At 44.1% G+C, this 24,764-nt stretch overlaps 1 protein-coding gene across 8 annotated transcripts in view; it reads right to left on the bottom strand.

Annotated features, from left to right (window-relative positions):
* Positions 1-24,764, bottom strand: part of mast2 (microtubule associated serine/threonine kinase 2) — a 293,284-nt gene that overhangs the window by 25,487 nt on the left and 243,033 nt on the right. For all 8 annotated transcript variants that reach the window (XM_031785589.1, XM_031785590.1, XM_031785594.1 and 5 more), the window contains 3 exons: positions 5,681-5,756; positions 5,267-5,476; positions 1,327-1,428 (listed from right to left, as the gene is read on the bottom strand). In XM_031785589.1, the coding sequence (XP_031641449.1) occupies positions 1,327-1,428; positions 5,267-5,476; positions 5,681-5,756 (388 nt within the window). The remainder of the gene's footprint in view (positions 1-1,326; positions 1,429-5,266; positions 5,477-5,680; positions 5,757-24,764) is intronic.

Here is a 24,764-nt window from a genome sequence, read left to right as displayed (position 1 = left end):
GGGGCAGCCTCCCTCTTCTCTACCTCCCTCTCATTCCCTTCCTCCCTCTCCCTCCCTCCCTCCCTCCCTCCCTCCCTCTCTCTCTCTCATTCCCTTCCTCCCTCTCTCTCATTCCCTTCCTCCCTCTCTCTCATTCCCTTCCTCCCTCTCTCTCATTCCCTCCGTCCCTTGCTCTCATTCCCTCCGTCCCTTGCTCTCATTCCCTCCCTCTCTCTCATTCTCTCCCTCCCTCCCTCCATCTCTCTCATTCCCTTCCTCCCTCTCTCTCATTCCCTTCCTCCCTCTCTCTCATTCCCTTCCTCCCTCTCTCTCATTCCCTCCGTCCCTTGCTCTCATTCCCTCCCTCTCTCTCATTCCCTCCCTCTCTCTCATTCCCTCCCTCCCTCTCTCTCATTCCCTCCCTCCCTCTCATTCCCTCCTCCATCCCTCCCTCTCTCTCATTCCCTCCCTCCCTCTCTCTCATTCCCTCCCTCCCTCCCTCTCATTCCCTCCCTCCCTCCCTCTCATTCCCTCCCTCCCTCCCTCTCATTCCCTCCCTCCCTCCCTCTCATTCCCTCCCTCCCTCTCTCTCATTCCCTCCCTCCCTCTCTCTCATTCCCTCCCTCCCTCTCTCTCATTCCCTCCCTCCCTCTCTCTCATTCCCTCCCTCCCTCTCTCTCATTCCCTCCCTCCCTCTCTCTCATTCCCTCCCTCCCTCTCTCTCATTCCCTCCCTCCCTCTCTCTCATTCCCTCCCTCCCTCTCTCTCATTCCCTCCCTCCCTCTCTCTCATTCCCTCCCTCCCATCTCCAGAGAGAGGGATGAGGTGGAGGGAAGGTTCCAGCTGCTTAGCCATGAAGGAGGAGGGGGGATGATGAAGCACCGTCTCTAGCCCCACTCCCCTCTCCCCGGCTGGGCAGAGAGCAGCAGCGTGCTGGGGCTGTTGGAGAGAAGGAGCTGGGAGACTGGATGGATGGAAGCCCTTATAGGTGATACATAAACATGTGTTGTAGGCTGTTTCATGTGAGCTGCATCTGTCTCTGAAGACAGTAAATACAGTGGCATGCTTGAGTTACCACACAATAAGGAGTACATCTCTTTCATTTCCCTTGCTGAGTGACTAGGTGGCTTATTAACTATGAGAGAAAAATGACTGGCTTGCAAACCGGAAGCAATTAATGAAGAAAAATAAGAAAAGGATTTGAAAACGAGTCATTATTCACAGCGGTAAACCCTGATAGACACTCATCATTTATCTTCCTCAGCACTTAGGATGAAGATGTTCATTCATTTGAAGGAAACATTGTTGGTAAACATCTCCGATTATCCCCCGTCATGTTCCTCTTACCAGACATTCTAACAGGCGTGCAGGACGAGCGATGACCATCATCAGCTTCCTCACCAGCTGGGTGACGAAGGTAACCTCCACACTCTCCGAGCGCTCGTGAGCCTAGACATGAACCCAGAGAGGACAGCAGAGTAAGACGAGCACACCGGTGGTATGAACCATCAGTACTACCTGGAGGGGGTAGAAGATAGTGTGTAGACCAATAACTATCATTTGTTTTTTACACTGCTGCGACTCGCTGTTTATTATCTATGCATAGTCACTTCACCCCTGCCTCCATGTACAGTTTACCTCAACTAACCTGTACCCTCACACACTGACTCGGTACCGGTACCCCCTGTATATAGCCTCGTTATTGTTATTTTATTGTGTTACTTTGCATTATTTTTTACTTGAGTTTATTTGGTCAATATTTTCTTAACTCTTTCTTGAACTGTACGGTGGTTAAGGATTTAACCAACAGTGCATTTCACGGTAAGGTTTACACTTGTTGTATTCGGCGCATGTGACAAATAGAGTTTGATTTGATAGTTTACACCAGGCATGGGCAACTGACAGCCCCCACCCCTCAGTCAGGGTCTCAACTTACTGTTGAGCTACAGTAGAATACACAAGGTGCAATCTCTACATGTGGTTGTGCATTAACAGTTTCTCTCTTGTTATGTCAGTCAATTAGCCACGCCAGCTAACATAATTTAGATTGGTAAAGTTAGTCTAGCGACCAGCTATCTAAACCTGTAGTAGGCCTAATCATGGCCCAATTACCATTACCAATTACTTTTTGGGGCCACTTTTTTTAGGCAGGTAGCTAGACAGGCAGACCAGGCAGGCAGCAGAGGACCCAGGGGCTCCTTTCTCCCCCTGAATAATTGATGAAGGTAATGAAAGGGGCAAAGTGCTGGAGGTGGAGGGAGGAATGGAGGGAGGAATGGAGGGAGAGGCTGATCTCCTAGCAGTATAGACCAGTGATTGGTGAATAATGGGGCAGCAGTGGGACTGTCATTCATGTTTACAGCCGCTAATTAACTAATTATTAAGTGTGTGTGAGAAACAGTCTAAGTGCGTGTGAGAGAGTCTGTGCGTGTGAGAGACAGTCTACGTGTGTGTGAGATAGGTTGTGTGTGTGTGAGATAGGTTGTGTGTGTGTTTGTGTGTGTGTGTGAGAGAGAACAGTGTCTCTGTATTTGTGTGTCTTCTAAACTGCCTGTAAGATGCTGTAACTGTGAGCGATGGACAGCCTGCCACAGGACTACCTATGACACCGATGGACAGTGCTGAGCTGAGGTTACCCTGGGGTCCTCCACGGGGCCAGAGGTGGGAGTTGCTATGGTGACAGGTCACTGAGGCCTGGGGTAGAGGTTAAGGTGGATGAGGTGGTCTCCTGTGAGGTTTTTAATGGTGTCCCTATGTGGGGTGGAACGGATGGCTAGAGGAGGGTTACAGTAGTGGCCTGGAGCTCTGACAGGACATACAGACAGAGAGGGAAAAGACAATGAAGAAGAGCACTGATGGCCACCACTGGCTGACAACACAGACTCACTGACTGCAAGAGAGAGAGAGTTAAATGTGCGGTGTCAAATATCATACACTGAATCATCATAGTAAGTTGTGTACTAGACACAATACTTCCACAGGTATGTGCTCCTTTTCAAGCCAAAACAGTTAACATATACATCACCGTTGGTTACTTAATAAACAAACTCTCACAATCCCATACCTGTCCCTCACAGATATACCTGTAACAAACCACGATGATCCAGCAAAGACCAGCACCCTGACCTCAATCCAAACATCACCCCCCCCAACTGCAAACAGACAGGAGACAAGACCCGAGACTCAACTGGAAAAGAGCTGTGATCCCATGTGAGTGTGCTCCACTCTCTCCTCCAGCTCCTCTGTTCCAGAACATGTAGCAGCACCTCCTCTTCCTCTAGCCTCCTCTGCCATGACACGCCAGACATTGTCCAGAGAATGAAACAACAGGAAACCCTCCTCTCCGGGTACCTGTTCAATGCCTCATCTTCTCCACGGCACGTTTATATCGCCGCCACCTGCCGCGCTCCGCTCGGCTCCCCAACCCTGTCGCCCAATTAGTGACCTGGAGGTGATGTCAACCTCGCACTCCTTCTCGCTGTTCTCTCTTGTTCTGCTACAACGTTCTCTCTGTTCTCTCGTTCTGCTACAACATTTTCTCTGTTCCGTTCTCCAGATGTGTCCAGAGTGTGGTTGTCGTGGGGTTAATACTCTGTCTGCTGCGCTCTCACACACTAACCACATTTCAACAGGCATGAGCCCTAACGCGGGATGGTTTAAACAGCCAATCCAAGACTGGAAAACTCCCTGCAGACCCCTCCTTCTATGGCTTCATCCTTCCCTTCGTCCCCCCCGTCTCGCTCTCTCACTCTCAGTGCACCCCTCCTCCTGGGTGTCTGGGAGAGTCATCTGTCACCCTTGCTGACTGCTGGGGTGTGAAATTAGAATCAGGGAGAGGAGAGGGAGACACACACCCCATCTGCGACTGGGGTGGGCAGTACGAGGCCACTGCGAGCCCCCCAGCTCTGTAACAGAGCTAATGGAGATATCAATGACATCACACACCATGGAATGTCCCTGAAACCCTAACACAGACATCACCAACCCATCTTGTGACTAACATATTGGAGGCAGGTATGGGGGCTGTGCCTCATATGAACAGAAAGAGAGAGGGAGGGATGGAGAGAGAGAGAGGGAGGGATGGAGAGAGAGAGAGAGAGAGGGAGGGAGGGAGGGAGGGATAGAGAGAGAGAGGGAGGGATGGAGAGAGAGAGAGAGGGAGGGATGGAGAGAGAGAGAGAGGGAGGGATGGAGAGAGAGAGAGAGGGAGGGATGGAGAGAGAGAGAGAGGGAGGGATGGAGAGAGAGAGAGAGGGAGGGATGGAGAGAGAGAGAGGGAGGGATGGAGAGAGAGAGAGAGGGAGGGATGGAGAGAGAGAGAGAGAGAGAGGGAGGGATGGAGAGAGAGAGAAAGGGAGGGATGGAGAGAGAGGGAGGGATGAAGAAAGAGAGAGAGATGAAGAAAGAGAGAGAGAGAGAGAGGGAGGGATGGAGAGAGAGAGAGAGGGAGGGATGGAGAGAGAGAGAAAGGGAGGGATGGAGAGAGAGAGAAAGGGAGGGATGGAGAGAGAGGGAGGGATGGAGAAAGAGAGAGAGAGAGAGGGAGGGATGGAGAGAGAGAGAGAGGGAGGGATGGAGAGAGAGAGAGAGGGAGGGATGGAGAGAGAGAGAGAGGGAGGGATGGAGAGAGAGAGAGAGGGAGGGATGGAGAGAGAGAGAGAGGGAGGGATGGAGAGAGAGAGAGAGAGGGAGGGATGGAGAGAGAGAGAGGGAGGGATGGAGAGAGAGAGAGGGAGGGATGGAGAGAGAGAGAGGGAGGGATGGAGAGAGAGAGAAAGGGAGGGATGGAGAGAGAGGGAGGGATGAAGAAAGAGAGAGAGATGAAGAAAGAGAGAGAGAGAGAGAGGGAGGGATGGAGAGAGAGAGAGAGAGAGGGAGGGATGGAGAGAGAGAGAAAGGGAGGGATGGAGAGAGAGAGAAAGGGAGGGATGGAGAGAGAGAGAAAGGGAGGGATGGAGAGAGAGGGAGGGATGGAGAAAGAGAGAGAGAGAGAGGGAGGGATGGAGAGAGAGAGAGAGGGAGGGATGGAGAGAGAGAGGGAGGGTGTTTCTGATGGACTAAACGGGTCAAAGTGGCTTCCTGACAGACTTAATGATGATCAGTGAGCACCTTATTGAAACTATATGTGACGGGTGAACAAACATGACTCACATAATTTCTGTCTCCGGTATCTAAATTAACACGAGTTGGACGATATATTCACTTCATGGATTATTCTAATGGATGTTGGTGAAAGTCAGAAAATAGCGCTAGAAGCCCCCAAAGAGAAACAACACAGTCTACTTACATCTTGCAGTAGTTTCTCCAGGTTCTCCTGCAGTTCGTAAAAGTAGCGTGACGTGATGCAGCCCTCTCGGCTTTTAACCAGGCAGTCTCTGGACAGCTCTATGACCTGGTGGTGGATGAAGCTGAGGACCCCGTCGGCCAGGGGCATCACCTTGTCAGGGGCCGAGGACGACAGGAAGTCAGCCAGACGGTCCTCCATTTGAGCCGTGGCCTGCAGGAGGAGGGGGGTTGAGGTGAGTCACACATACAGCCCCTACCACACAGCTCACAGCTTTATTACAATGGAAAAGCCATTTCAAGGACTGTCATAAAATGGTTAGTATTTTAATTACAGGTATTTCATTTCTGAATGTTTTGATGTCAAATAAGTCATAATAAACAAATGAATAAAGAGTTTGTCCTGGTCGGTCGGTACCTTGGGAAAGCGCTCCTTGTACACATGGTTCATCATGACGACCTCATGGTCAAAAGAGATGGGTGAGCGACCAGGGCTGAAAGCACACAGACACAGAGAGATGAGTGGAGAAGAGGTCAGTCCTCTGTAGCTCAGTTGGTAGAGCATGGTGCTCGTAACGCCATGGTAGTGGGTTTGATTCCCGGGACCACACATATCTAAAATGTATGCACGCATAACTTTAAGTCGCTTTGGATAAAAGCATCTGCTAAATGGAATGTATTATTATGTTGATATATTAAAAGACTGTAGCTCAGTGGTCTACACCAGGCCAGAGACTAGCATACTGCATGGGAGTAGGGGTCTGTATTCTACACCAGGCCAGAGACTAGCATACTGCATGGGAGTAGGGGTCTGTATTCTACACCAGGCCAGAGACTAGCATACTGCATGGGAGTAGGGGTCTGTATTCTACACCAGGCCAGAGACTAGCATACTGCATGGGAGTAGGGGTCTGTATTCTACACCAGGCCAGAGACTAGCATACTGCATGGGAGTAGGGGTATGTAATCTACACCAGGCCAGAGACTAGCATACTGCATGGGAGTAGGGGTCTGTATTCTACACCAGGCCAGAGACTAGCATACTGCATGGGAGTAGGGGTCTGTATTCTACACCAGGCCAGAGACTAGCATACTGCATGGGAGTAGGGGTCTGTATTCTACACCAGGCCAGAGACTAGCATACTGCATGGGAGTAGGGGTCTGTATTCTACACCAGTCCAGAGACTAGCATACTGCATGAGAGTAGGGGTATGTAATCTACACCAGGCCAGAGACTAGCATACTGCATGGGAGTAGGGGTCTGTATTCTACACCAGGCCAGAGACTAGCATACTGCATGGGAGTAGGGGTCTGTATTCTACACCAGGCCAGAGACTAGCATACTGCATGGGAGTAGGGGTCTGTATTCTACACCAGTCCAGAGACTAGCATACTGCATGGGAGTAGGGGTCTGTATTCTACACCAGTCCAGAGACTAGCATACTGCATGGGAGTAGGGGTCTGTATTCTACACGAGTCCAGAGACTAGCATACTGCATGGGAGTAGGGGTTTGTATTCTACACCAGTCCAGAGAGACTAGCATACTGCATGGGAGTAGGGGTCTGTATTCTACACCAGTCCAGAGACTAGCATACTGCATGGGAGTAGGGGTCTGTATTCTACACCAGGCCAGAGACTAGCATACTGCATGGGAGTAGGGGTCTGTATTCTACACCAGTCCAGAGACTAGCATACTGCATGGGAGTAGGGGTCTGTATTCTACACGAGTCCAGAGACTAGCATACTGCATGGGAGTAGGGGTCTGTATTCTACACCAGTCCAGAGACTAGCATACTGCATGGGAGTAGGGGTCTGTATTCTACACCAGTCCAGAGACTAGCATACTGCATGGGAGTAGGGGTCTGTATTCTACACCAGTCCAGAGACTAGCATAATGCATGGGAGTAGGGGTCTGTATTCTACACCAGTCCAGAGAAACTAGCATACTGCATGGGAGTAGGGGTCTGTATTCTACACCAGTCCAGAGAGACTAGCATACTGCATGGGAGTAGGGGTCTGTATTCTACACCAGTCCAGAGAGGGAAGCTGAGCTAGGACCTTCTAATGCACATGGGAAGCTGAGCTAGGACCTTCTAATGCACATGGGAAGCTGAGCTAGGACCTACTAATGCACATGGGAAGCTGAGCTAGGACCTACTAATGCACATGGGAAGCTGAGCTAGGACCTACTAATGCACATGGGAAGCTGAGCTAGGACCTACTAATGCACATGGGAAGCTGAGCTAGGATCTTCTAATGCACATGGGAAGCTGAGCTAGGACCTTCTAATGCACATGGGAAGCTGAGCTATGACCTTCTAATGCACATGGGAAGCTGAGCTAGGACCTTCTAATGCACATGGGAAGCTGAGCTAGGACCTTCTAATGCACATGGGAAGCTGAGCTAGGACCTACTAATGCACAAGGGAAGCTGAGCTAGGACCTTCTAATGCACATGGGAAGCTGAGCTAGGACCTTCTAATGCACATGGGAAGCTGAGCTAGGACCTTCTAATGCACATGGGAAGCTGAGCTAGGACATACTAATGCACATGGGAAGCTGAGCTAGGACCTACTAATGCACATGGGAAGCTGAGCTAGGACCTTCTAATACACATGGGAAGCTGAGCTAGGACCTTCTAATGCACATGGGAAGCTGAGCTAGGACCTTCTAATGCACATGGGAAGCTGAGCTAGGACCTTCTAATGCACATGGGAAGCTGAGCTAGGACCTACTAATGCACATGGGAAGCTGAGCTAGGACCTACTAATGCACATGGGAAGCTGAGCTAGGACCTTCTAATGCACATGGGAAGCTGAGCTAGGACCTTCTAATGCACATGGGAAGCTGAGCTAGGACCTACTAATGCACAAGGGAAGCTGAGCTAGGACCTTCTAATGCACATGGGAAGCTGAGCTAGGACCTTCTAATGCACATGGGAAGCTGAGCTAGGACCTTCTAATGCACATGGGAAGCTGAGCTAGGACATACTAATGCACATGGGAAGCTGAGCTAGGACCTACTAATGCACATGGGAAGCTGAGCTAGGACCTTCTAATACACATGGGAAGCTGAGCTAGGACCTTCTAATGCACATGGGAAGCTGAGCTAGGACCTTCTAATGCACATGGGAAGCTGAGCTAGGACCTTCTAATGCACATGGGAAGCTGAGCTAGGACCTTCTAATGCACATGGGAAGCTGAGCTAGGACCTTCTAATGCACATGGGAAGCTGAGCTAGGACCTTCTAATGCACATGGGAAGCTGAGCTAGGACCTTCTAATGCACATGGGAAGCTGAGCTAGGACCTACTAATGCACATGGGAAGCTGAGCTAGGACCTACTAATGCACATGGGAAGCTGAGCTAGGACCTACTAATGCACATGGGAAGCTGAGCTAGGACCTTCTAATGCACATGGGAAGCTGAGCTAGGACCTTCTAATTCACATGGGAAGCTGAGCTAGGACCTACTAATGCACATGGGAAGCTGAGCTAGGACCTTCTAATGCACATGGGAAGCTGAGCTAGGACCTTCTAATGCACATGGGAAGCTGAGCTAGGACCTTCTAATTCACATGGGAAGCTGAGCTAGGACCTACTAAAGCACATGGGAAGCTGAGCTAGGACCTTCTAAAGTCCAGGAGTCAAAACAATTCCACTTTGCTTGGGAAGTAATCTTTTACAATGTCTGTCACTATCAACTGATCTATTCACTCTTTCGGTAAAAGAGAATATGTATAATTAAATTGATAGTTCATATAAATTATAATAATAAACCATTTGGCAGCGGAATAACATTTTGGGGAAATCAGGTCTAAAATGTATTTTCTTTCTCCATTATTATGAATAAATAGCATAAACATAAAACTAGGGAGGATGGCAGGAAATTACCATGGTAGGGCTGCACACACACATGCTAGGGCTGCACACACACATGGTAGGGCTGCACACACACATGGTAGGGCTGCACACACACATGGTAGGGCTGCACACACACATGGTAGGGCTGCACACACACATGGTAGTGCTGCACACACATGGTAGGGCTGCACACACATGGTAGGGCTGCACACACACATGGTAGGGCTGCACACACACATGGTAGGGCTGCACACACACATGGTAGGGCTGCACACACACATGCTAGGGCTGCACACACACATGGTAGGGCTGCGCACCCACATGCTAGGGCTGCGCACACACATGCTAGGGCTGCACACACACATGCTAGGGCTGCACACACACATGCTAGGGCTGCACACACACATGGTAGGGCTGCACACACACATGCTAGGGCTGCGCACACACATGCTAGGGCAGCACACACACATGCTAGGGCTGCACACACACATGCTAGAGCTACACACACACATGCTAGGGCTGCACACACAAAGTCCCAGAGCTGATGGCTTTTGAGACCAGTCAGGGGATTTGGCCGTTATGTTCCTGACCGTGTCTGAGAGTCAGTCTGAGGACCTTGTCTATCTGCCTGTCTGGACTTCATAGTAGTGAATATCTATGGCTGGAAAAGGCAGTTCTCTGGGGAGGAAGATGTAGCAGTGATGGCTCCTTCAGTATGTAGCATCAGCCTTTTCTATGCATCTGTCTCTCTACTCCACCTCTCTTTCACTCCCTCTGTCTCTATTCAATTCAAGGGCTTTATTGGCATGGGGAACAGAAGATAATTAACAAGGGCTTTATTGGCATGGGGAACATAAGATAATTAACAAGGGCTTTATTGGCATGGGGAACATAAGATAATTAACAAGGGCTTTATTGGCATGGGGAACATAAGATAATTAACAAGGGCTTTATTGGCATGGGGAACATAAGATAATTAACAAGGGCTTTATTGGCTTGGGGAACATAAGATAATTAACAAGGGCTTTATTGGCATGGGGAACATAAGATAATTAACAAAAATGAAATAAACAATGAAAATGAACAGTCAACATTACGCTCTCTGTCTCCCCCCTCACTCTCTAGCCCCCCAGTCTCTCTCCCTCTCTCCCCCCTCACTCTCTAGCCCCCCAGTCTCTCTCCCTCGCCCCCCAGTCTCTCTCCCTCTCTCCCCCCTCACTCTCTAGCCCCCCAGTCTCTCTCCCTCTCTCCCCCCTCACTCTCTAGCCCCCCAGTCTCTATCCCTCTCTCTCTAGCCCCCCCAGTCTCTATCCCTCTCTCCCTCGCCCCCCAGTCTCTCTCCCTCTCTCCCCCCTCACTCTCTAGCCCCCCAGTCTCTATCCCTCTCTAGCCCCCCAGTCTCTCTCCCTCTCCCCCCTCACTCACTAGCCCCCCAGTCTCTATCCCTCTCTCCCTCGCCCCCCTCACTATCTAGCCCCCCAGTCTCTCTCCCTCTCTCCCCCCTCACTCTCTAGCCCCCCAGTCTCTCTCCCTCTCTAGCCCCCCAGTCTCTATCCCTCTCTCCCTCGCCCCCTCACTCTCTAGCCCCCCAGTCTCTATCCCTCTCTCCCTTGCAGGAAGACATGAAGACAGTAGGAACAACCCTGACCTTTCTGTCTCTCACATCAACCACCTCCACAGAGAATAAGCTGAGGATCTGTCTGAGGCAATGAGGCGACTCCCTTCTCAGACACGGTGTGTGAGAGAGAGACTCTAATCTGAGCAGCTGTGTTGTAAAGTGGTGTAATGGAAGCGGTGAGGGAATGCTAGGGGCCACAGATGTGACCGTATGTGTGAGTCATCCGTGTCTCTTCTGGTCATGTGACCAGGGGGATGAGGTAATGCCTATAGTCATCCATCGACAGCTTGCTTGTCCTTTTAACCAGTCTACAACATATTAACCCTGTCTATAACATATTAACCAGTCTACAACATATTAACCAGTCTATAACATATTAACCAGTCTACAACATATTAACCAGTCTATAACATATTAACCAGTCTATAACATATTAACCAGTCTACAACATATTAACCAGTCTACAACATATTAACCAGTCTACAACATATTAACCCGTCTACAACATATTAACCCGTCTACAACATATTAACCAGTCTACAACATATTAACCAGTCTATAACATATTAACCAGTCTACAACATATTAACCAGTCTACAACATATTAACCAGTCTACAACATATTAACCCGTCTACAACATATTAACCCGTCTACAACATATTAACCCGTCTACAACATATTAACCCGTCTACAACATATTAACCCGTCTATAACATATTAACCAGTCTATAACATATTAACCAGGTCTATAACATATTAACCAGTCTATAACATATTAACCAGTCTACAACATATTAACCAGTCTACAACATATTAACCAGTCTACAACATATTAACCAGTCTACAACATATTAACCAGTCTACAACATATTAACCAGTCCACAACATATTAACCAGTCTACAACATATTAACCAGTCTACAACATATTAACCAGTCTACAACATATTAACCAGTCTATAACATATTAACCAGTCTATAACATATTAACCAGTCTACAACATATTAACCAGTCTATAACATAACCAGTCTACAACATATTAACCAGTCCACAACATATTAACCAGTCTACAACATATTAACCAGTCTATAACATATTAACCAGTCTATAACATATTAACCAGTCTACAACATATTAACCAGTCTATAACATATTAACCAGTCTATAACATATTAACCAGTCTATAACATATTAACCAGTCTATACATATACCAGTCTATAACATATTAACCAGTCTACAACATATTAACCAGTCTACAACATATTAACCAGTCTACAACATATTAACCAGTCTATAACATATTAACCAGTCTATAACATATTAACCAGTCTATAACATATTAACCAGTCTATAACATATTAACCAGTCTATAACATATTAACCAGTCTATAACATATTAACCAGTCTACAACATATTAACCAGTCTATAACATATTAACCAGTCTATAACATATTAACCAGTCTACAACATATTAACCAGTCTACAACATATTAACCAGTCTACAACATATTAACCCGTCTACAACATATTAACCCGTCTACAACATATTAACCCGTCTACAACATATTAACCAGTCTACAACATATTAACCAGTCTACAACATATTAACCAGTCTATAACATATTAACCAGTCTACAACATATTAACCAGTCTACAACATATTAACCAGTCTACAACATATTAACCCGTCTACAACATATTAACCCGTATACAACATATTAACCCGTCTACAACATATTAACCCGTCTACAACATATTAACCCGTCTACAACATATTAACCCGTCTACAACATATTAACCCGTCTATAACATATTAACCAGTCTATAACATATTAACCAGTCTATAACATATTAACCAGTCTATAACATATTAACCAGTCTACAACATATTAACCAGTCTACAACATATTAACCAGTCTACAACATATTAACCAGTCTACAACATATTAACCAGTCTACAACATATTAACCAGTCCACAACATATTAACCAGTCTACAACATATTAACCAGTCTACAACATATTAACCAGTCTACAACATATTAACCAGTCTATAACATATTAACCAGTCTATAACATATTAACCAGTCTACAACATATTAACCAGTCTATAACATAACCAGTCTACAACATATTAACCAGTCTACAACATATTAACCAGTCTACAACATATTAACCAGTCTATAACATATTAACCAGTCTACAACATATTAACCAGTCTATAACATATTAACCAGTCTATAACATATTAACCAGTCTATAACATATTAACCAGTCTACAACATATTAACCAGTCTACAACATATTAACCAGTCTACAACATATTAACCAGTCTACAACATATTAACCAGTCTATAACATATTAACCAGTCTATAACATATTAACCAGTCTATAACATATTAACCAGTCTACAACATATTAACCAGTCTATAACATATTAACCCGTCTACAACATATTAACCAGTCTATAACATATTAACCAGTCTATAACATATTAACCAGTCTATAACATATTAACCAGTCTACAACATATTAACCAGTCTATAACATATTAACCAGTCTATAACAAATTAACCAGTCTACAACATATTAACCAGTCTACAACATATTAACCAGTCTATAACATATTAACCAGTCTATAACCAGTCTACAACATATTAACCAGTCTACAACATATTAACCAGTCTACAACATATTAACCAGTCTATAACCAGTCTACAACATATTAACCAGTCTATAACCAGTCTACAACATATGAACCCATCTACAACATATTAACCAGTCTACAACATATTAACCAGTCTATAACATATTAACCAGTCTATAACCAGTCTATAACATATTAACCAGTCTACATCATATTAACCAGTCTACAACATATTAACCAGTCTACAACATATTAACCAGTCTACAACATATTAACCAGTCTATAACATATTAACCAGTCTATAACCAGTCTACAACATATTAACCAGTCTACAACATATTAACCAGTCTACAACAAATTAACCAGTCTACAACATATTAACCAGTCTACAACATATTAACCAGTCTACAACATATTAACCAGTCTACAACATATTAACCAGTCTACAACATATTAACCAGTCTACAACATATTAACCAGTCTATAACATATTAACCAGTCTACAACATATTAACCCGTCTATAACATATTAACTAGTCTACAACATATTAACCCGTCTACAACATATTAACCAGTCTACAACATATTAACCAGTCTACAACATATTAACCAGTCTACAACATATTAACCAGTCTACAACATATTAACCAGTCTACAACATATTAACCAGTCTATAACCAGTCTATAACATATTAATCAGTCTATAACATATTAACCAGCCTAATTGAATGAGAACACACTGAATGTGACATATGAGGTCAACTTCATAGAGGTGGTTTTCATCGTGCCAACACACACACACACGCACACACACAATTGTGGGTCAAAGTAGACTCTTAAGACTCTTGCCAGAAGGTAAGCTTCTCAGAATATATTCTAATGCATTAGGCTCTTTGCTTCTCACACAAACACGAGAGCAAGCACAACACACTAATTAGCTGTCCGTCTGTCTCTCTACTTTTATTAATCAAATCAAATGTTATTTGTCACATACACATGGTTAGCAGATGGTAATGCGAGTGTAGCGAAATGCTTGTGCTTCTAGTTCCGACAATGCAGTAATAACCAACGAGTAATCTAACCTAACAATTCCACAACAACTACCTTATAACTACCTTACAACTACAAGTGTAAAGGGATAAAGAATATGTGCATAAAGATATATATGAATGAGTGATGGTACAGAACGGCATAGGTAAGATGCAGTAGATGGTATAGAGTACAGTATATACATATGAGATGAGTAATGTAGGTTATGTAAACATAAAAGTGGCATTGTTTAAAGTGGCTAGTGATACATTTTTACATCAATTTTTCCATTATTAAAGTGGCTGGAGTTGAGTCAGTATGTTAGCAGCAGCCACTCAATGTAAGTGGAGCAGTTGCCGTACCAGGCGGTGATACAGCCCGACAGGATGCTCTCGATTGTGCATCTGTAAAGGTTTGTGAGTGCTTTTGGTGACAAGCCAAATTTCTTCAGCCTCCTGAGGTTGAAAAGGTGCTGCTGCGCCTTTTTCACCACGCTGTCTGTGTGGGTGGACCAATTCAGTTTGTCCGTGATGTGTACGCCGAGGAACTTAAAACCCTCTCCACTACTGTCCCATCGATGTGGATAGGGGGGTGCTCACTCTGCGGTTTCCTGAAGTCCACAATCATCTCCTTTGTTGAGTGTGAGGTTATTTTCCTGACACCACACTCCGAGGGCCCTCACCTCCTCCCTGTAGGCCGTCTCGTTGTTGTTGGTAATCAAACCTACCGCTGTAGTGTCGTCTGCAAACTTGATGATTGAGTCGTGGGTGAACAGGGAGTACAGGAGAGGGCTCAGAACGCACCCTTGTGGGGCCCCAGTGTTGAGGGTCAGCGGGGTGGAGATGTTGTTACCTACCCTCACCACCTGGGGGCGGCCCGTCAGGAAGTCCAGTACCCAGTTTCACAGGGCGGGGTCGAGACCCAGGGTCTTGATGATGAGTTTGGAGGGTACTTTGGTGTTAAATGCTGAGCTGTAGTCGACGAACAGCATTCTCACATAGGTATTCCTCTTGTCCAGATGGGTTATGGCAGTGTGCAGTGTGGTTGCGATTGCGTCGTCTGTGGACCTATTGGGGCGGTAAGCAAATTGGAGTGGGTCTAGGGTGTCAGGTAGGGTGGAGTTGATATGGTCCTTGACTAGTCTCTCAAAGCACTTCATGATGATGAAAGTGAGTGCTACGGGGTGTTCTTCTTGTAATCCGTGATTGACTGTAGACCCTGCCACATACCTCTTGTGTCTGAGCCGTTGAATTGTGACTCTACCTTGTCTCTATACTGACGCTTAGCTTGTTTGATTGAATAGCTACACTGTTTGTATTTGGTGATGTTTCCGGTCACCTTAGCCCTGGTTAAAAGCAGTGGTTCGCGCTTTCAGTTTCGCGCGAATGCTGCCATCAATCCACGGTTTCTGGTTTGGGAATGTTTTAATAGTTTCTGTGGGTACAACATCGCTGATGCACTCGCTAATAAACTCGCTCACCGAATCAGCGTATTCGTCAATGTTGTTGTTTGACACAGTGCGGAACATATCCCAATCCACGTGATCGAAGCAATCTTGAAGCGTGGAATCAGATTGGTCGGACCAAAGTTGAACCGACCTGAGAGAGGGAGCCTCCTGTTTTAGTCTCTGTCTATTTGCTGGGAGCAACAAAATGGAGTCGTGGTCAGCTTTTCCAAAAGGAGGGCGGGGGAGGGCCTTTTATGCGTCGCGGAAGTTAGAATAACAATGATCCAGGGTTTTACCATCCCTGGTAGCACAATCAATATGCTGATAGAATTTAGGGAGTCTTGTTTTCAGATTAGCCTTGTTAAAATCCCCAGCTACAATGAATGCAGCCTCCGGATATGTGGTTTCCAGTTTACATAGAGTAAAATAAAGTTAGTTCAGGGCCGTCGATGTGTCTGCTTGGGGGGGAATATTTGTGGCTGTGATTATAATCGAAGAGAATTCTCTTGGTAGATAATGCGGTCGACATTTGATTGTGAGGAATTCTAAGTCAGGTGAACAGAAGGACTTGAGTTCCTGTATGTTGTTATGATCAAACCACGTCTCGTTAATCATAAGGCATCTCACCCCCGCCCCTCTTCTTAACAATAAATATATATATAATAAATATATGTCAATCATCAAAACAAACTGAGGAGGAATATTCTCAGCTCTGAGTCCTGCCACACACACACACACACCACACACACACACACACCTGTCTTTTTATATAAAACACTTCACTCAGAACCACAATCACTGCTGCCACGGTAACCAAAGGTTAGCTCTGACAGAGATTGATGCATAGCCAGAGGCTGAGTCATAAATACTCAAATAGGATATTTTCACCCACCCCCCTTCCGTTGTGTGAGAGTGGAGTGTCTTTGAGTGATTTGTGGCGTTATTGAATAAAGCTCACATCAAACAAGCTGCTAATAGAATCCCGAAGGTCCTGAGAATGAATAACATCAGACAAAGGCTCATTCAAAAATGAAATATTTCTCCCATAACGGAACATCAAAATCACCTTCAGGCCATTTTCAAAAAAATATGTTTCATAATAATTTGAGAAACGACCTTGAACACAGACTCTCATTAACTTGTGGGAGGAAAGAGTTTTGTCTGAAGCTTTGTATCACCAGTAAAAGTCTGTGTTAACCAATCAAATGTATTTCAAAATCCATTTTTACATCAGCATTAACTGTTTCAGGAGCATCGAATCCTGTTCAGCCTCTCTAAGTTTATATAGTCCAGTACCCCCAACACAGGTTTGTTGAAGCCCTGGCCAAACACACCTGATTCAACTGACTGAGGGCTTGATGATCAGTTGACGAGTTGAATCAGGTGTGCTGTTGGGGGTACTGGAGGACCTGGGTTGGGAACCACTGATGTAGCACAGCACTGTTGGGGGTACTGGAGGACCTGGGTTGGGAACCACTGATGTAGCACAGCACTGTTGGGGGTACTGGAGGACCTGGGTTGGGAACCACTGATGTAGCACAGCACTGTTGGGGGTACTGGAGGACCTGGGTTGGGAACCACTGATGTAGCACAGCACTGTTGGGGGTACTGGAGGACCTGGGTTGGGAACCACTGATGTAGCACAGCACTGTTGCTGTAAGAGTGAGGGTTTTAAAACATGTGAAATGGTGTGTTAAAACACTGACGTCAGATTACATGAAAATGGTGCTCAAAAGAAAAAGTCAGGGTGGAATATGATGATAAATGGAGAGAAAGATGATAAATGAAGTGAATCAGAGAGAAAGATGATAAATGAAGTGAATCAGAGAGAAAGATGATAAATGAAGTGCATCAGAGAGAAAGATGATAAATGAAGTGAATCAGAGAGAAAGATGATAAATGAAGTGAATCAGAGAGAAAGATGATAAATGAAGTGAATCAGAGAGAAAGATGATAAATGAAGTGAATCAGAGAGAAAGATGATAAATGAACTGAATCAGAGAGTAAGATGATAAATTAACTGAATCAGAGAGAAAGATGATAAATGAAGTGAATCAGAGAGAAAGATGATAAATGAAGTGAATCAGAGAGAAAGATGATAAATGAAGTGAATCAGAGAGAAAGATGATAAATGAAGTGAATCAGAGAGAAAGATGATAAATTAAGTGAATCAGAGAGAAAGATGATAAATGAACTGAATCAGAGAGTAAGATGATAAATTAACTGAATCAGAGAGAAAGATGATAAATGAAGTGAATCAGAGAGAAAGATGATAAATGAAGTGAATCAGAGAGAAAGATGATAAATGAAGTGAATCAGAGAGAAAGATGATAAATGAAGTGAATCAGAGAGAAAGATGATAAATGAAGTGAATCAGAGAGAAAGATGATAAATGAAGTGAATCAGAGAGAAAGATGATAAATGAAGTGAATCAGAGAGAAAGATGATAAATTAACTGAATCAGAGAGAAAGATGATAAATTAACTGAATCAGAGAGAAAGATGATAAATGAAGTGAATCAGAGAGAAAGATGATAAATGAAGTGAATCAGAGAGAAAGATGATAAATTAACTGAATCAGAGAGAAAGATGATAAATGAAGTGAATCAGAGAGAAAGATGATAAATGAAGTGAATCAGAGAGAAAGATGATAAATAAACTGAATCAGAGAGTAAGATGATAAATTAACTGAATCAGAGAGTAAGATGATAAATTAACTGAATCAGAGAGAAAGATGATAAATGAAGTGAATCAGAGAGAAAGATGATAAATGAAGTGAATCAGAGAGAAAGATGATAAATGAAGTGAATCAGAGAGAAAGATGATAAATGAAGTGAATCAGAGAGAAAGATGATAAATGAAGTGAATCAGAGAGAAAGATGATAAATGAAGTGAATCAGAGAGAAAGATGATAAATGAAGTGAATCAGAGAGAAAGATGATAAATTAACTGAATCAGAGAGAAAGATGATAAATTAACTGAATCAGAGAGAAAGATGATAAATGAAGTGAATCAGAGAGAAAGATGATAAATGAAGTGAATCAGAGAGAAAGATGATAAATTAACTGAATCAGAGAGAAAGATGATAAATGAAGTGAATCAGAGAGAAAGATGATAAATGAAGTGAATCAGAGAGAAAGATGATAAATAAACTGAATCAGAGAGTAAGATGATAAATTAACTGAATCAGAGAGAAAGATGATAAATTAACTGAATCAGAGAGTAAGAGGGGGAGAGAAAAGCGAAAGGGGGTAAGATTGGCATAACACCAGTGAGGAGGGCAACTGGGGAAATGAAGAACCTAATTGAGCGTGACAGAGAAAAGGAGGGGGTGGCTGTCTGTGTGAGAGGCAGGAAGGTGTGTGTGTGTGTCTCTGTGTGTGAGGAGGGGGTAACGTAAATGCCTCAGAGCCCCGTTGGATGAGACTATAATAATATGGATAATACTGTAGATTCAATAGGGGTACACCCAAAATGAAGGGTCTGTGTGTCTGTCTCTGTGTGTGTGTCTGTCTGTGAGGCCATATGGCTCTGTGCTGTTCATTATGACAGGACCCACAGCTGGATATGACAAACCTACAATGGATGAACATGTTGAGCTCATTTCTACAACTCCTGAAGAATGAGTGAGGGGTGAGACAGAGAGAGGAAGGACAGGAGAAGAACCACAGCTGTCATCACTTTCAGTATGGCAGATAATAAGGCCATGAAATTAGCATATGATTGCTTCCTTCTTTATTTCTCTAATCATAATTAGCTGGTCTGAGACTCATTTTCTTTTTCACTCCCTCCAGTTCACGCGCTCTCTCTCTTTCACTCGCTCTCCCTCACCTCATCTGCTTCGTTCACTTTACCACTCTCTTTCCAGCACCCTTTCTCTCGCTTACCATAGCAATCACCCTTATTCAAGCCCACCCCTTCATCCCGCTCTCCTCTAAAGCCTCTATCTCTCCCCTCCCATTCACCCCCTCTCTTCCCTTCTCTCTCTCTATCTCTCCTCAGATGATTATATAGTACAGTCATACAGCAGAGAGAGCCATTTGTAAAGGCCTGGTAATGATCTTCTTTCTCACACCTTGCTAGCTCATCTAATATTCATAGATATAATTCTGCTAGCTGGCCTGAAAGGCTGGCAGTGTTTTCCACTAGCGCCGGCTGTCGGCAAAACAGCCGATACAGACAAATTTTCAAGCCAGGTACTTTTTTCCACTTAAATTAACTAGGCTACTTTTCAATTCGCTACAAAAAAAGAAATAATTTAAAAAAGTATACAGAGCCCTCTCCCGCTAGAATGTGGTTGCAAGTCTCATTTCTTTACATGGAGAAAGAGAGCATGAATTTGAAGGTCCAATATAATGTGAATGAATTTGCACATACCATATAATCCACTCCTCCAATTGTTTTCTGGGACATTCCTTGATTTTCTTTCACATGCAGGGTCTGACATTAACGATGGCCCAGGGTCCATGTGTCGGGCCAGTGCATTTTTACATTCCAGTTCAACATTTACCTGCCCGTCAATCTATTCACTGAGCTTATTTATAAAAGGTGTTGAACTGACTGAATAAAGTCAATCTCATGTATCCTCCCCATTCATAAATCATACAATAGTTTACAATAGTAGTTTATACATAGTTTATCTAGCGTGTCCTGCGTTGCATATAATAGATGCGGTGCGCATTCGCGAACAGGACTGTTGTTGCTCCAACGTGTACTTAAACCTAAACATAAATGCCTTTCTTAAAATCAATACACAGAAGTATATATTTTTTAAACCTGCATATTTAGCTCAAAGAAAGGTTAGCAGGCAATATTAACCAGGTGAAATTGTGTCACTTCTCTTGCGTTCATTGCACACAGAGTCAGGGTATATGCAACAGTTTGGGCCGCCTGGCTCATTGCGAACTAATTTGCCAGAATTTTACGTAATTATGACATAACAATGAAGGTTGTGCAATGTAACAGCAATATTTAGACTTAGGGATGCCATCCGTTAGATAAAATACGGAACGGTTCCGTATTTCACTGAAAGAATAAACGTTTTGTTTTCGAAATGATAGTTTCCGGTTTCGACCATATTAATGACCCAAGGCTCATATTTCTGCGGGTTATTATGTTATAATTAAGTCTATGATTTGATAGAGCAGTCTGACTGAGCGATGGTAGGCACCAGCAGGCTCATAAGCATTCATTCAAACAGCACTTTCGTGCGTTTTGCCAGCAGCTCTTCGCAATGCTTCAAGCACTGCGCTGTTTATGACTTCAAGCCTATCAACTCCCGAGATTAGGCTGGTGTAACCGATGTGAAATGGCTAGCTAGTTAGTGAGGTGCTCGCTGATAGCGTTTCAAACGTCACTCACTTTCAGACTTGGAGTAGTTGTACCCCTTGCTCTGCATGGGTAACGATGCTTCGAGGGTGGCTGTTGTCGATGTGTTCCTGGTTCGAGCCCAGGTAGCAGCGAGGAGAGGGATGCTATACTGTTACACTGGCAATACTAAAGTGCCTATAAGAACATCCAATAGTCAAAGGTATATGAAATACAAATGGTATAGAGAGAAATAGTCCTATAATTCCTATAATAACTACAACCTAAAACTTCTTACCTGGGAATATTGAAGACTCATGTTAAAAGGAACCACCAGCTTTCATATGTTCTCATGTTCTGGGCAAGGAACTTAAACGTTAGCTTTCTTACATGGCACATATTGCACTTTTACTTTCTTCTCCAACACTTTGTTTTTGCATTATTTAAACCAAATTGAACATGTTTCATTATTTATTTGAGGCTAAATTGATTTTATTGGTGTATTATATTAAGTTAAAATAAGTGTTCATTCAGTATTGTTGTAATTGTCATTATTACAAATACATTTTTTTTTTTAAACAGCCGATTAATTGGGATCGGCTTTTTTTTGGGGTCCTCCAATAATCGGTATCAGCGTTGAAAAATCATAATCGGTTGACCTCTAGTCCAGTGTATCGCATCGGGACAAGTAAACAAAAGATCTGGTTTCTATTTTCAATATGAAGTCCATCAGGACTTGCCAGACACGTTAAAGTGAGTGACTCGTCAGTAGCTTACCGAATTGCATTGGTAAGAGAGCTTTCATTTGGCTCCCTAATTTGCAAACTGTTAGATAAATGATGAAAACATTCGATGAAGATGGTGAATCCTCCTCACAGCAGGAAGAATAGGTAGGCTAGTGGAGAGATAGCCTCACTGCAGGAACAATAGGTAGGCTAGTGGAGATATAGCCTCACAGCAGGAACAATAGAATTTCTTTCCTTCTTAATGTGTTTAAGCATATCAGTTGTATTGTGACAAGGTAGGGGTGGTATACAGAAGATAGCCCTATTTGGTATAAGACCAAGTCGATATTATGTCAAGAACAGCTCAAATAAGCAAAGAGAAACAACAGTCCATCATTACTTTAAGACACGAAGGTCAGTCAATCCGAAAAATGTATTCAAGTGCAGTTGAAACTGGCTCTCATGAGGACCGCCACAGGGAAGGAAGACCCAGAGTGACCTCTGCTGCAGATGATATGTTCATTAGAGTTAACAGCCTCAGAAATTGCAGCCCAAATAAATGCTTCACAGAGTTTAAGTAACAGACACATCTCAACATCAACTGTTCAGAGGAGACTGCATGAATCAGGCCTTCATGGTCGAATTGCTGCAAAGAAACCATGACTAAAGGGCACTAATGAGAAGAAGAGACTTGCTTGGGCCAAAAAACAAAAGCAACGGACATTAGACCGGTGGAAAGTCCAAATTTGAGATTTTTGGTTCCAACCGCTGTGTCTTTGTGAGACGCAGAGTAGGTGAACGGATGATCTCTGCATGTGTGGTTCCCACTGTGAAGCATGGAGGAGGAGGTGTGATGGTGCTTTGCTGGTGACACTGTCAGTGATTTATTTGGGATGCAAGGCACACTTAACCAGCATTTGTTTTTCAACAGGACAATGACCCAACACACCAGGCTGTGTAAGGGCTATTTGACCAATAAGGAAAGTGATGGAGTGCTGCATCAGATGACCTGGCCTCCACAATCACCAGACCTCAACCCAATTGAGATGGTTTGGGATGAGTTGGACCGCAGAGAATCTCAAATATAAAATATATTTTGATTTGTTTAACACTTTTTTGGTTACTATATGATTCCATATGTGTTATTTCATAGTTTTGATGTCTTCACTATTATTCTACGAGGTAGAAAATAGTAAAAATAAAGAAAAGCCCTTGAATGAGTAGGTGTCCAAACGTTTGACTGGTACTGTATATGCTAGCTATATCAAAGATATTGATGAAGGTCTACTGATTAAATCAAAGTGTTGACAATGGAGTAATCAACTGCTGCTTTCTGCGTAGCAAAGCCCATGTTAAACACCGGCGTCATTCTTCTATCACATCTGTATTGCAGAAAGCTGAGAAAATGCCTCTTAAAAGGAAGCTTGAAGCCTGTGGATGTCAGCAGTTTTATATGATATTGTACAACAGCTGCTGTTGTACTATCCCCCCAGCCCAGGTGAGCCTGTCTGGCTACTCCACGTGCTTGGGGAAAACACTGAGGCAGGCCAATACTGAGTACATTCAGAGAGAGATACAGCCTATCTAGGGCTGTGACCATACCAGTATCCAATACTGAGTTCATTCAGAGAGAGATACAGCCTATCTAGGGCTGTGACCATACCAGTATCCAATACTGAGTTCATTCAGAGAGAGATACAGCCTATCTAGGGCTGTGACCATACCAGTATCCAAATATTTTAGCAGACTAAATACTTTGGTCTTTTAAAAACCTGCTGTGTGTAACATATTGTGTGCTCTAGTTTGGAAAATAAATAAATGTGATTCTGGATGACAACATAATGATGTTTGTTTTGTTCTGTGTTTTGTTTCCTTGCAATGATACTGAAGATGATCAAGATACTGGTATTGTCCCAGCCTACTATAGAATGTAGGAGTTGAGGGGCCAGGCCTCTCTCTGCGTCATATAGCAGTCTTAACATCAAACCTCATGAAGTGTTTCTCTCATATAATACCAAAAGAGACACTTTCTGTTCTCCATTCATGAGGATAGAGTGAGATAGAAGGAGAGTGTGAGTTCTTCATCCACACAGAAGGATGGAAGGAGAGGAGAGGTTTAGACTGGCAGCAGCAGGTCATGTCAGGACAGGGTGGCATCAGCTGAGATGACACCAGAACTGACCCCTCTCAGATTTCACAGAAGGCAGAGTCTGTGACAGACAGACACACTGACTGAGATAGATAACCTCTGGCAATGACCAAACACTGACAGACGCAGACAGAAAGAGACAGGAAAGGGAGACAGGGAGGGAGATAAATGGAGTGTGAGAAAGAGAAAGAGGTGGAGAGACAGAGAAAGAGAATTGTAGAACAGAGAGAGTGACAGAGGGAGAGACTGAAAGAGACAGAGAGAGAGAGAGAGAGAGAGAGAGAGAGAGAGAGAGAGAGAGAGAGAGAGAGAGAGATAGAGGGAATGGGAGTGATGGGTAGAGACAGAGGAGCCTGAGGTAGGCTGGGTCGATAGAAAGGTGAGAGACGCCACAGTGAAGAGATCACTGTCAAATCAAATCACATTTTATTGGTCACATACATATATTTATCAGATGTTATTGCGGGTGTAGCGAAATGCTTGTGTTCCGAGCTCCAATCACTCACAAGCCACATGTCAATGACCTTTTTGACTATCAGTTAAATAGAGGTCTTTAGGTTTAATACCTTTCTGTTTACTGCAGTTACACAGGCAGCCCTACTACCACCCAGTCAGACAGCTAGCCAGTCAGGTGAGTTCTGTCTGTGGTCTGCCGTGTACAAATAGGGTGGCTTGGGGTATAGGGTGGGCGGTGGGCCGTATACTGGGTACATGATCG

Source organism: Oncorhynchus kisutch, linkage group LG13 (genome assembly GCF_002021735.2).
Source record: "Oncorhynchus kisutch isolate 150728-3 linkage group LG13, Okis_V2, whole genome shotgun sequence".
NCBI classification, from domain to species: Eukaryota; Metazoa; Chordata; class Actinopteri; order Salmoniformes; family Salmonidae; genus Oncorhynchus; species Oncorhynchus kisutch.
This window is presented reverse-complemented; position numbering and strand designations above follow the sequence as displayed.